Source organism: Pezoporus flaviventris, unplaced genomic scaffold (assembly GCF_033815535.1).
Source record: "Pezoporus flaviventris isolate CSIRO_AGI_PZ_B2104156 unplaced genomic scaffold, CSIRO_AGI_Pfla_v1 ptg000145l, whole genome shotgun sequence".
Taxonomy (NCBI): domain Eukaryota; kingdom Metazoa; phylum Chordata; class Aves; order Psittaciformes; family Psittacidae; genus Pezoporus; species Pezoporus flaviventris.
This window is the reverse complement of record NW_026892693.1, coordinates 330092-343064: the sequence shown is the minus strand read 5'-3', so window position 1 is coordinate 343064 and position 12973 is coordinate 330092. Positions and strand designations below refer to the sequence as shown.

Sequence of the window (12973 nt, the reverse complement as noted above, 5' to 3'; positions counted from 1 at the left end):
GTGAACCTGTGGGGCTGGAAATGGAAGAGGGAAACTGGGAAGTGCTTCTAAGGCAGATGAGTTTGAGACCTGGCTGGTCTTTCAAGATGATGGACAGCAGCCATCAGCAGGGAGGAATTAGGCTGATGCTGGTGAAAGTTGGCAGCATCTCCCTCGGGAAGGGAGCATCTCCTTGTTGGCAGGCTCCCGTAGGGAGGCTCTTAGTCCTAATCTCTCCTTTCTAGATAAGATAAGGTGCTTATGTCAAGATAACCCAGAGCACCTGGCTGCCTGACCTCTCTGTAACCTGTTTGCTGCTCAGGGCAGCAAGGGGACAGCTTCCCAAAGCTGCCAGCTCTCTCCTGCATCACTGCCCAGAGTGGGAATGGCCAGGAGTGACCTTCGTGCCTTGTTTCCCCTTGGTGGAAGCCTAAATCCCTGCAGTTACATCACCAGCCAGCAGATGTGAACCTGACCTTTTATGTCCCATCTGCCTGTGCGGAGGAAGGATGCTCTCCGGAGGCTTCTTGATTTGGGCTCTCCATTGATCTGGATTAACCCTGTTGGATAATGCTGCAGAGTGACTCCAACAGCTTGTGATGTAGAGCAAGGGACAGACTAAGAAGGCTGGAGAAGGGCAGAGATGGGGGTGTTGCTCACTTGGTTTGACCAAGGGCTCCTTGGATGTATGTCTTCTGTGAGTGAGGACTCTGAATTGGCACCAGCAGGAGAGTTCTCAGGGATCCTGCACTTACATTCATTGTTTTGGTTGGGTTCAGAGAGAACACAGAGTCATGGAATGGTTTGGGTTGGAAAGGACCTGAAGATCATCCAGTTCCAATCCCCTGCCACGGGCAGGGACACCTCACACTAGAGCAGCTTGCTCCAAGCCCCTGTGTCCCACCTGGCCTTGAACACTGCCAGGGATGGAGCATTTCCCACTCCTCCTTCTATCCAGGGGCTGTAGAGATCTAGATATGATGGTGTTGTGTAGCCTTTCCCTTGGGACGGGGCATGGCAGAGCAGTCAGGGCTGCCAGATCCATCGGCGCAGGAGTGTCTCCATGTTCCAGAGCACTCACACTGTGACCTGTTCCCTGCAGGAGCGCATCTTCATGGAGAACGTGGGAGCTGTGAAGGAGCTGTGCAAGCTGACAGACAACCTGGAGACCCGCATCGATGAGCTGGAGAGGTGGAGCCACAAGCTGGCCAAGCTGAAGCGCTTGGACAGCATGAAGTCAACCGTGAGCTCTGGGGCATTCAGGTATGGACATCCTGAGGGCACAGGAGCTAGGAGGGATGGCTCCGTTTGAGCCCACGCAACCCTGAGTGGCAGCTTGGTTTGGGACAGGGGAGATGGGGAGGAGTGGTGGTGGTTGTCAGTTGGCTGGGGTAGATTGAAGGTGTTGAGATGGATCAGATGGGTTTGGCAAACACATACCAACAGCCTGCTCTTAGAGCAGCCCCAAAACCGTGGTGTGACATTGTAAGTAAGTAAGTGAGGGGCTTCCTCAGGGCAAAGAGTTTCTCACGCTTCCACAATCATCGTGCTGACCCTGGTGAGCTTATCCAGGTTTGGGGGCAGAATTCAGGTGCTCTGGGCAATGGGACAGCACCGCACCTACCCCTGAGCAGATGAAGTGACAAGGGCTTGTGACTGTCATAGAATCAACATAGAATCCCAGCCTGGTTTGGGTTGGAAGGGAGCTTAAAGCTCCTCCAGCTCCAACCCCAACCCCTTCCACTGGAGCAGCTTGCTCCAAGCCCCTGTGTCCAACCTGGCCTTGAGCACTGCCAGGGATGGGGCAGCCACAGCTTCTCTGGGCACCCTGTGCCAGCGCCTCAGCACCCTCCCAGGGAAGAGCTTCTGCCTAAGAGCTCATCTCAGTCTCCCCTCTGGCAGGTTCAAGCCATTCCCCTTGGCCTGTCCCTACATCCCTTGTCCCAAGCCCCTCTCCAGGTTTCCTGCAGCCCCTTCAGGCACTGGAGCTGCTCTCAGGTCTCCCCTTCAGGAGCCTTCTCTTGTCCAGGCTGCCCCAGCCCAGCTGTCTCAGCCTGGCTCCAGAGCAGAGCTGCTCCAGCCCTCGCAGCAGCTCCATGGCCTCCTCTGGCCTCTCTCCATCATCTCCATGTCCCTCTTGTGCTGCTGCCCCGCTCACGCCACACATGAGAATCACATTTTCACCTTTGAGTGCTGTCCCCGCACAGCTCAGCTCTGTTCCTCCTTTCTCCTTGCAGCCAAACTGGAAGCCAGTTCAGCCGTGCGGGAAGCGTGCCCCACAAAAAGAGGCCCCACAAAGTAGCCAGCAAGGTAAGGAGAAGGTGGCCTCTCTAAGAACAGTCACCTGCGTGCTCCTCATGTGTTCTCTTCCACATGCTGCAGAGGGAGAGACCTTGTCTCCCATGAAATACTCCCATTTCCAGGATCTCTCCTTGGTTTGTCCATGCCTTATGAAGATGTTATTTGGCTTCTGTACTGAGGGGGTTTGGGGCTTGCAGGGGAAACAGGAAGACAGCTTGGGATGGGCAGGGTCAGATCTGAGTGAGGACCAGAGCAATAAAGAGTCCTGAGCTGATCTTGGGGTCTGTCTCTTGCAGTCGCCATCAGTTGTCCCAGAGCAGGCCTGCATCAGCCAGCGCTTCCTGCAGGGCACCATCATCGCCCTCGTCATCATCATGGCATTCAGGTGAGATCCACTTCACCGTCTCCAGCTCATCAGCAAGGGGCTGTGGACCTATGGCTTCTTCCATGGGCTGGAATCCCTTGGAGGGAGATCAGCACCGGGACGTGTCCCTTGCCCCATGCTCGTCCTCTTGCTTTCCAGTGTGGTGTCCATGTCCACGCTCTACGTGCTGAGCTTGCGCAGTGAAGAGGACCTTGTGGATATTGATGGGTAGGTTCTTCTGGCTCAATGGGAGGGATGTGGTGACCAGGGGAACCTGAAGCACAAAACTTAGCCACTGTGGGGCTACTGAGCACAGTTCCAGTGAGTCAGTGGGTAAAGCCAACCACACACATCCCAGGCTGGTGTCCGTTAAATTATCTGGAGTGAGAAGTGAGGAACAGAGAAGAGAAAAGGAAATAGCCTATTTGGTTGTTCATATATCCACTTGTGGCTGGTCTGAATGTTCCTTGCATGCCTCTTCAGCTGTACTAAACCAGCGTCATCCCACTTACTGCAGTGGGGCTGGACCAAGCAGGAGTGTTGATAGTATCACAGAACCATAGAATGGTTTGTGCTGAAAGGGACCTTAAAGCTCACCCAGCTCCAACCCCAACCCCTTCCACTGGAGCAGCTTGCTCCAAGCCCCTGTGTCCAACCTGGCCTTGAGCACTGCCAGGGATGGGGCAGCCACAGCTTCTCTGGGCACCCTGTGCCAGCGCCTCAGCACCCTCCCAGGGAAGAGCTTCTGCCTAAGAGCTCAGCTCAGTCTCCCCTCGGGCAGGTTCAAGCCATTCCCCTTGGCCTGTCCCTACAGGCCCTTGTCCCAAGCCCCTCTCCAGGTTTCCTGCAGCCCCTTCAGGCACTGGAGCTGCTCTCGGGTCTCCCCTTCAGGAGCCTTCTCTTGTCCAGGCTGCCCCAGCCCAGCTCTCTCAGCCTGGCTCCAGAGCAGAGCTGCTCCAGCCCTTGCAGCATCTCCATGGCCTCCTCTGGCCTCTCTCCATCAGCTCCAGGTCCTTCTTGTGCTGTTGCCCCAGAGCTGTTTCTCTGCAAACAGTGTCCTTAGTGTTGAGAGAGCATCAAGGGAAGAGCCCGAGCCCTGCAAGCACAAGCAGCCTGTGCTGGGCAGTGTTTTATCTCACTTCCCTCCTTTGGGACCTCACACTTGCAGATAATGAGTCTCTTTTTCTCTCTTTCTCCTCCATATCCTGTTCCTCTCCCTCCTGTTCTGGTTCCATCTCATCCCATCCATTTTCTTCCCACTTTGTCTTTCATTTTCCCGTTGTCTTTTCGTTTCCATTATCATCCATGTCCTGTTCCATGTCCTCCTCATCTTTCCTTTCCCATCTCCCCTCACTGTCCTGTAGCTCCTTTGCTGTGCCCACTGCCTGTCTCCTGGCCCTCTTTCGGTACAGGGGTCCTGTGGTCCCGGTCGCTCTGTGTCCACGGTATGTTGCTCTTTCATTATATCCCTACTGAATTGCTGCATCCCTCAATTCCTCTTCTTTCTTCCATCTGCACCACACAAGACCAAGGAACATTGAAAGCAAAGGAAGGGCGAGGAGTATACATCAGCAAGCCCAAAAGGAAGGATTATGGACCCTGTGAGGAAGGGAATGAGTAGGAGATGGAAGAACCAATTCATCAAAGGCTAAATAAGGACATTACATACTGCAGGCAGAGCAGGAGCAGTTTGAAAGGAGTAAAGGGAGTATGTGGAAAGGATGAAGACTTGGCAGGTTCCTACCTTCTCTTCATATGGCAGGTTTATTATGGAGGTTCACTCTCAAGTACAACCCATTTCACTGTGTGAAAGGATAGAAACAAACCCTAAATGGTTTCTTTTTATGAGTCGTCACCTCTGGGAGTGTTTGGAAAGGTGCTGATCGGTGGCAAGGTGCTGAGTTACTCATTAGACCCTGTAAAGCACTTTGCTTTATGGGATCTGCTGGCAAGTACTTTGGTTAAATGGAATTCGGGACTTATCTGTCCATCAGGTTCCTTTGAACAAAGCACTGCGTGAAGAGCAGTGGAAGGCACAGTTATTTGTTCCTTAGGAGCTCCACATCTGGGTGTTTCATAGGAAGCTGTTAAAAAAGCATCTGCTTTTGGGATGCAAGATAAAGTCAAGCATGGGAAGTGTTGATGATGCAGGGGATGAAGCTGAGGGATGCATCTTTGGCTTGTGCCCCTATTCCCTCCAGGAGAACACCGCTGCATCTCCCTTCACCAGAAGAAATACATGTACTAAGCTACGTCCTGCAGTGACAATATGGTATTTTGATGTCTCTAATGAGTGAAAGCTCCGTTTATCTTTGAGAAACCTTGAGCAGTGCAAAAGGAACAGGCAAGATGTGGGTACAGTGTGGGACAGGTAGAACTGAACTGCTCCTGGGCAGGGTCTGGACAGGTAAAATCTTAAGGATCTTTGTTAGGAGCTCAGTAAACTTCCTGCTTAGTGGACAGCTACAGTGTGTGAAGGCAAGAGCTTGGGTTACCCCGTATCTCCATGTGTGATGTGCCCATGTAATGATATTGCTCTGGGCTCCTTGTATAGCATGAGGCAGTGGTTCCTCCCCTTTCACATCTGCCTTACTCCCAGGAGATGCCTGTGGTGTCCTCAGCTCGGGTCTTGGTAGCTTCAGTGGAACACCTGAAATTACCTGGGATGAATGTAGGTGGGATCGTGTGTGTCTATAATGACCAAGGGGAGAGCAGTCTGTCTCCAAGAGATAAGGGGCAATTCCCTTAAGGAATGGTGAGAGCTTGGAGCCTGTTATGGCCTAATGTGCTGAGACCTGAGCACATAAATCCACCTAGGAGAGCACTGTTGGAAACCAAGTACACCCTGTTGGACAGTGAGCATCAAAGGAGCATCACTGTTGTCTGAGCCAGCTGGGATTTGGCCTTGGCAGACATGGGATTGCCATTGAACCTGCTGTGGCTTTTCCATGCTCTGCTTGCTGCCTCCATGGCTTCCATACTTCTCTCCTGCCTCCCCTTTCCCAGATGGCTCCAGTCTGTGCTTCTCCTCACCCTTGCGCTCTCCGCATCGGCTCTTGCTCCATGTACCTGGTCCCATCACCCCACTCACTGCTACAGCCGCTTCCCTCTTCACATACAGTGACACTGTTGTCCTTGTGGTCGATGTCTTCACCATGGTTTGCCCCTTTCAGGTCAAGCCAGAACCTTGATAAAACACAGACAGTGAGATCCACAGCTGCATCGGGTGGAGCCGGCAGCAGGATCCCCACGCACCACGGTAGGTCACAGTGGGGCAGAGGGTCTGATGGAGGTACATGATGATGGGTTGTGGTGCAGGGTGATGTACGTGGCTGGTCCTCCATGCCAGGGGCTTGTTGGCACTGGGAGGTCAGAGAATCCCAGCCTGGTTTGGGTTGGAAGGGAGCTGAAAGCTCATCCAGCTCCAACCCCAACCCCTTCCACTGGAGCAGCTTGCTCCAAGCCCCTGTGTCCAACCTGCCCTTGAACACTGCCAGGGATGGGGCAGCCACAGCTTCTCTGGGCACCCTGTGCCAGCGCCTCAGCACCCTCACAGGGAAGAGCTTCTGCCTAAGAGCTCATCTCAGTCTCCCCTCGGGCAGGTTCAAGCCATTCCCCTTGGCCTGTCCCTACAGGCCCTTGTCCCAAGCCCCTCTCCAGGTTTCCTGCAGCCCCTTCAGGCACTGGAGCTGCTCTCAAGTCTCCCCTTCAGGAGCCTTCTCTTGTCCAGGCTGCCCCAGCCCAGCTCTCTCAGCCTGGCTCCAGAGCAGAGCTGCTCCAGCCCTTGCAGCATCTCCATGGCCTCCTCTGGCCTCGCTCCAACAGCTCCAGGTCCCTCTTGTGCTGCTGCCCCAGAGCTGGATCAGGACTGCAGGGGGGTCTCCCCAGAGCACAGCAGAGGGGCAGGATCCCCTCCCTGAGCTGCTGCTCAAGCTCTGGGGGTGCAGCCCAGCACAAGGGTGGGGGGTTCTGAGCTGCAAGGTCCTGGGGCTCTGGTTCTGTGGAAGGGATGCTGGGGGCACTTGGTGCTGTTTGTTTTGCCTGCCTCTCCATTTGACTTCGTCCTCGTGTCCCTGCTGATTGCCCTGCAGCCACAGAGGACACACATGACCTGCTCCTCGGCTCACCTGCTCCCAGCGTGTCAGCCTGCTTCAGCCCGCCCTGCTTCTCCACGTGCTGCTCTGCTGCTCCCACCAATGCCTCCTCTGTTACCCTCTCTGAGACCAGCCCCACTCATGCCACCAACCGGACAGGTAAGAACCAAGCCAGGCACCAAGGTCTGCCTCCCCATTGCAGCACGGCCCCAGCCCTGTCTCACCTTGTGTGAAAAGGATGTGCTTGGTTCCCATCACACCCCTGCCTGGGTTGGGACCTGCCAGGACCCACTGAGTCCTGGCAGGCAGCAGTGGGACAGAGCAGCACTGCCAGCCTGAACCCGTGGGGCATGGTTCAGGCATCCATGGTTGTGCGGCCGGGGTAAGTGAGGGCTGGGAGGTCTTTGAAGCTGATGCTTTGCCAGCACCGAGCCATGAGAGGCTATACCAGGAGTCCAGCGTGCCAGAGCAACCAGACCTTGAATCCTCTGTTGGCTTCAAGCAGGGTTCTGCCATTCCAAGGCTGTGATGCCTCTTGGCTGCCCAAGCAGGGCTTTTGCAGGCTCCTTTGCTCCATCATCATCACTGCCGCAGGAGAAACAGCGCCTTGGGCAGTCACCGCAGAGCCAAAAGACTCCTGGAGACCTTGCCTTAGGCACCGTGCCCTACCGAGCACAGGGCTGTGTCCCTGCTTTGTCCCTCTTAGCTTCCCTTTGCTGTGAGGATCCCACCGGGAAGAGGCTCCCTTGTCCCTGCTTTGTCCCTCTTAGCTTCCCCTTGCTGTGAGGATCCCACCGGGAAGAGGCTCCCTGTCCCTGCTTTGTCCCTCTTAGCTTCCCCTTGCTGTGAGGATCCCACCGGGAAGAGGCTCCCTGTCCCTGCTTTGTCCCTCTTAGCTTCCCTTTGCTGTGAGGATCCCACCGGGAAGAGGCTCCCTGTCCCTGCTTTGTCCCTCTTAGCTTCCCCTTGCTGTGAGGATCCCACCGGGAAGAGGCTCCCTGTCCCTGCATTGTCCCTCTTAGCTTCCCTTTGCTGTGAGGATCCCACCGGGAAGAGGCTCCCTGTCCCTGCTTTGTCCCTCTTAGCTTCCCCTTGCTGTGAGGATCCCACCGGGAAGAGGCTCCCTGTCCCTGCTTTGTCCCTCTTAGCTTCCCTTTGCTGTGAGGATCCCGCCGGGAAGAGGCTCCCTGTCCCTGCTTTGTCCCTCTTTAGCTTCCCCTTGCTGTGAGGATCCCACCGGGAAGAGGCTCCCTGTCCCTGCTTTGTCCCTCTTAGCTTCCCCTTGCTGTGAGGATCCCACCGGGAAGAGGCTCCCTGTCCCTGCTTTGTCCCTCTTAGCTTCCCTTTGCTGTGAGGATCCCACCGGGAAGAGGCTCCCTGCCTCTCACCGCACCTTTTCTCTCCCTTTCCCTTACAGACCAAAGCCAGCCCTCCCTCCTGCCCGTGACAAACATCAAAGGCAAATCCAGGGGCATCCCAGGGAAAGCGATTTCCTACGCCAAGTGGCCGAAGACGCCAGACAGGTCTCAGAGCTTCGGCAGCCCCAATGCCAGCCCCTCTTCCCCCTTCACCCACAGCAAAGCCAAGGACATCTCCAACCTCTCGCTGGGGCAGCCCCGGCAGCAGCGCAGCATCAAGCAGCCGCTGAGCCAGTGGCCCCGTGCGGAGGAGCCCAGCCCGGGCGGTAGGTGGATGCTGTCATCTCTCCCTGCATTGACACCGTGCTCCTGGGCTCCCTCTTGGGGCGTCCTCAAGCAACTGGGTCTCATCTTTTGAATGTTAACGTTTGAGACGTACATTATTTAAGGGGTTTAATGGTTTTTATTTTAATTAATTAAATTATCAATGAATTGATTTTTTTTATTTATTTATTTAAGTAATTAATTAATTTTCTTTAATTTAATGTTTATGCATACATTTATACGTCTTGATAAGCAAAATGGTATGTGACCTGCTGTGGAATGGAAACAATAGAGATGGGTTAATAGTTGGACTTGATGATCTTAAAGGTCCTCTCCAACCTAAATGATTCTATGATTCTCCTGCACAGCTCTCACTGTGTGTCTCCATCTTGCAGCTTATTTGCCCCTCAGTGTAGCAGGATTCAACCTCCAGCCCTGGATGGAGCCCTTCCTCCCCTGGTGCTGCCCTATGCTTTCTGGCCATGTTACCCTCTTGTTAGCTCCCTTCTGAAGCTGCCATAGCAGCATCTCCATTCATAACCCCATCTGGGTGTGCTATGGGTAAATCAGATCCAGAGGAAGAAACACGCAGATTCGGTGATGCTGGCAGCAAAGAGAAAGGAGTGTTGATGACCAGCCATTGGTACAGTCTGGAGCATCCCTTCTCCTGGCTCTCCATGGCTGGATGTGGTGTTAGCACAGCCCTGCAGCAGTCTGACCCCCTCTCTGATTACACAGTGATAAGAAAAGGTGGTCTGGGTGCCAGGCATCCCTCAGGGTACCCCAGCACCATCCCTTTGCTGTTCCTCAATAGCCTGTTCTCCATCCCGCAGGATCAAGCCCAGTGCTGCTCTCCATCCGGATCCTGGAGATCAATATGGCCATTGAGTCCCAGCACTGTGCGGCTGCTGACACGTGCAGGTGAGCGAGGTCAGGCTGGTGGCATCACTTTTGGGAGCTCCCCTCTAAAGCTTCACCCAACAGAGACTTTGGGTCCTGTCCTGCTCGTCCCACAGCCACCATGGTGAGATCCAATGCTCTTTCTGTGTCCCTAGGACTGGAAACTTCACCTACCGCATCCCCGTCAGCCAGCTCACAGCAGTGAACACCAACCTGACCCTGGAGATGAAGTGAGTGCACAGGGCTCATCTCTTTGGTCTTTTGGTCCCCCTGAAGCTGGGAGAGAGGTGGCAGAGGCTGCTCCTTTCAGGGGCTTACTAAGTCTTGTCTCCTCAGCTCCTCCTCTGCTGTGTCCATCTCCCTTTGTGGCCTTGTCTCCAGTGACCCCTGCCAGGATGCTGCGAGCAGGAACAGCTCCACCGATGCCACAGGCGCACAGGTAGGGAGGGAACAGCCCAAAATCCATACAGGTCACCCCAGCACACCACTGATCCCTGCAGGGGGATGCCAGCAACCTGGCTAGGGCAGCACAAGAGGGAATTCATGCTCAAGTAAAGCTGGACTTTGCACTGGCTAACATCAGACATCCACCGGAGGTGTTTGGATACCTGATCCATGTGCTTACTCATGGAATCATTGCATCCAGCCCCTCTGCATGAGCCCCACGAACGTGGGAAGAGTCCAGGGTGGACCACATCCTAATGAAATCCCTGCAGGGGGATATGCAGAGCTGCAGCAAACCCTTGATACCCTCCTTGTCCCTCTCAGTCCAGCTCAATTGCTGGCCCTGGAGACGTTGCTCCTCCAGAGGCAGCACTTGACAGCACAGGGTTGTGTTTCCTTGCTAGTGTGGCCCAGGAGGACATTCCCAGAAGCTCAGCCCCAATCTCATCCCAGCTATTCTCCTTTCTTCCCCAGGAAACCACGCACCGTTGGCCTCTCGTGATGATGTCTTTCCGGGAGTTCACCTACCACTTCAGGGTAGCACAGCCTGTGAGTACCAGGAGCTGCCTTGGCCAGGGCTGAGCAGGAGGAGAGCAATGGGGCCACGGCAGGTGTAGCAGCTACCTTGCACCGAGAGCCTTAGAACTATAGAATCAACCAGGTTGGAAAAGACCTTTAAAATCATTAGGTCTCACCATGCCAAGTGCAAGGTCCTACACATGGGTCGGAGCAATCCCAAGCACAGCTACAGGTTGGGCAGAGAAGAGATTCAGAGCAGCCCAAGGAGAAGGACTTGGGGGTGTTGGTTGATGAGAAAATGAACATGAGCCAGCTTCAGTGTGCGCTCACAGCCCAGAAACCAACCGTGTCCTGGGCTGCATCCAAAGCAGCGTGACCAGCAGGTCCAAGGAGGTGATCCTGCCCCTCTGCTCTGCTCTCGTGAGACCTCACCTGGAGCATTGTGTGCAGTTCTGGGGTCCTCAACATAAAAAGGACATGGAACTGTTGGAACAAGTCCAGAGGAGGCCACGAGGATGCTCAGGGGCTGGAGCAGCTCCTGTATGAAGACAGGCTGAGAAAGTTGGGGCTGTTCAGCCTGGAGAAGAGAAGGCTGCGGGGAGACCTCAGAGCAGCTTCCAGTATCTGAAGGGGGCCTATAGGGATGCTGGGGAGGGACTCTTCATTAGGGACTGCAGTGACAGGACAAGGGGTAATGGGTTCAAACTGAAACAGGGGAAGTTTAGATTGGATGTAAGGAAGAAAATCTTCACTGTGAGGGTGCTGAGGCACTGGAATGGGTTGCCCAGGGAGGTTGTGAATGCTTCATCCCTGGCAGTGTTCAAGGCCAGGCTGGACAGAGCCTTGGGTGCCATGGTTTAGTGTGAGGTGTCCCTGCCCATGGCAGGGGGTTGGAACTGGATGATCTTAAGGTCCTTTCCAACCCTAACTATTCTATGATTCTATGATTCTATTACCCCAGCACTGCTAAGGCCACCACTAACCCATGGCACTGAGGGTCTTGTCTATACAGTTTGGGAACACTTCCAGGGATGGTGACTCCAGCACTTTCCTGGGAAGCCTATTCCAGTACCCGATTGCCCTCTTTGAATCAGGTTTAGCACTTCCACAGCCCTCTCCATCGTGGCTGTTGCCTTCTACAGCTACCTGGGTGGTTGGGGGATGACTTTCCTTTACCTAACACATAATTCAGGCACAATTCCCCCTTGGATCATGTATCCTACCTTTACCAGCTCTTTCTCTTGCTCTCTCACAGGGCCAAGCCAACTGCAGCACTGCTCCTGAGCAGATGGGCCACCTTTTCACTGACTATTACCTTCAGTTTTACTGGCTCTGTGAGTGAGTCCTGGCAGCACCAGTGCCCTCTGCTTGGAGAGAGGAAGGGGGACTGGTGACACTGGGGAAGACTCCTGTATGCCCTCCTCTGCTAGCCCCCAGCCCCACATCACCCCCAGCTCCTGCGTGGGGCTGGTTTGGCTGTGACTGGTGCCACAGGCACCGAAGCACATGCAGAACATGGGACTTAAGCCGCAGAAACACAACCAGCCCCTTGGTATCTCCTGGGCTCACCTCACCCTGACTTCCACCATCCCAAACCTGTGTCCCCATCCCTTATTGGGATGCTTGTGTCCTCCATCGCTTCTCCTTCCCCTTGCAACACTGGATTTGAAAGCATTACACTGGACAGGTCTGCCCACGGATGGGAGCTCCATCCTGTGCTGGCCCTGATGTACCACGTCGCTTCTTCACAACACTGGAATTGCTCAACACTGGAGCCCTTTCCAAGAGCACAACGCTGGAGTTTGGCTTGGAAAGGCAGGCTGTGCCTGGACTTACTGGAAGTCATACACTGGAGTTGCTGTTCCTTCTGGTTGGCCCAGGGCCACCCCTCCGTAGCCCCCTGCCCCCTGGACCTGGAATGGACTCTCTATGGACAATGAGAGAAGGTGCAGCTTCATCTTCAGCCCCTTCTGTCCCCCTCCTTGCTGGACTCTTTCACCCTACCCAGGTCTGGCTGGATGAACCCCACTAAAGCTGCTGCTGAGGCTGTGCCCAGGCCAGACCATGCGTGAGGACACTTCCCATCAATGACCCTGAGTCACCTGCATTAAATGTGGTGGGACCCCTTCTTATTGTCATTTGGCAGCAGTGTGTGGCCTCTTGCAGTGCGTGGAGCTGCCAGGTCGACCCAGCCACCCAGATGATGTGCATTAAGAGACCCCTGGCAAAGCCTGGTAACACCATGCAGAGCAAGGGTGAGTCCCTGGGGACGTGTGAGGTGGCTTCACTGGCTACCAGCTCCTTGCCAGGCACTGAAGAGGCTGATTGTCACCCCCAAAGGGGTAATGGCAGTGACTGTATGTCCTCGCTCTCACTGTTGGCTGAAAGCAGACAAGTGTGTTTTGGGTATTTTACTGTTACAAGTTCTTAACTTGCTAAACTACTGAATTAGTTTGGGTTTAAACTGTATAAAAATGGGTCTTTTACTTCTGTCTCTGTTGAGCTACGTGTGTCCTCCATAGAAAACCAAAGGGGGCCGCTGCAGTGCTCCATGTTAAAGCTACAGCAGTGCTGGGATGCAGCAGACCAACCAACCAGTGCCTGTGTCCTCCCCTCGTCCTGCTCCTGCACCTCTTGCTAAGGAGACATCTGAGTTCCTGGAGGATGAGCTTGTTTGCCAAAGGAAAGCT

The 12973-nt window shown here is 54.6% G+C and overlaps 1 protein-coding gene across 3 annotated transcripts in view; it reads left to right on the top strand.

The window, feature by feature from the left end:
• MYRF (myelin regulatory factor) overlaps window positions 1-12773 on the top strand; it is a 62227-nt gene extending 49454 nt beyond the window's left edge. For 2 of the 3 annotated variants that reach the window (XM_061479279.1, XM_061479277.1), the window contains 13 exons: window positions 1082-1242; window positions 2217-2289; window positions 2577-2665; window positions 2804-2872; window positions 4009-4089; window positions 5818-5903; window positions 6736-6897; window positions 8156-8422; window positions 9254-9341; window positions 9476-9550; window positions 9657-9759; window positions 10239-10313; window positions 11539-12773. In XM_061479279.1, coding sequence (XP_061335263.1) covers window positions 1082-1242; window positions 2217-2289; window positions 2577-2665; window positions 2804-2872; window positions 4009-4089; window positions 5818-5903; window positions 6736-6897; window positions 8156-8422; window positions 9254-9341; window positions 9476-9550; window positions 9657-9759; window positions 10239-10313; window positions 11539-11625 — 1416 coding nt within the window. In that variant the 3' untranslated portion in view covers window positions 11626-12773. The remainder of the gene's footprint in view (window positions 1-1081; window positions 1243-2216; window positions 2290-2576; window positions 2666-2803; window positions 2873-4008; window positions 4090-5817; window positions 5904-6735; window positions 6898-8155; window positions 8423-9253; window positions 9342-9475; window positions 9551-9656; window positions 9760-10238; window positions 10314-11538) is intronic. The other variant, XM_061479278.1, reaches the window with a different exon arrangement.
• Window positions 12774-12973: the final 200 nt, after the last annotated feature.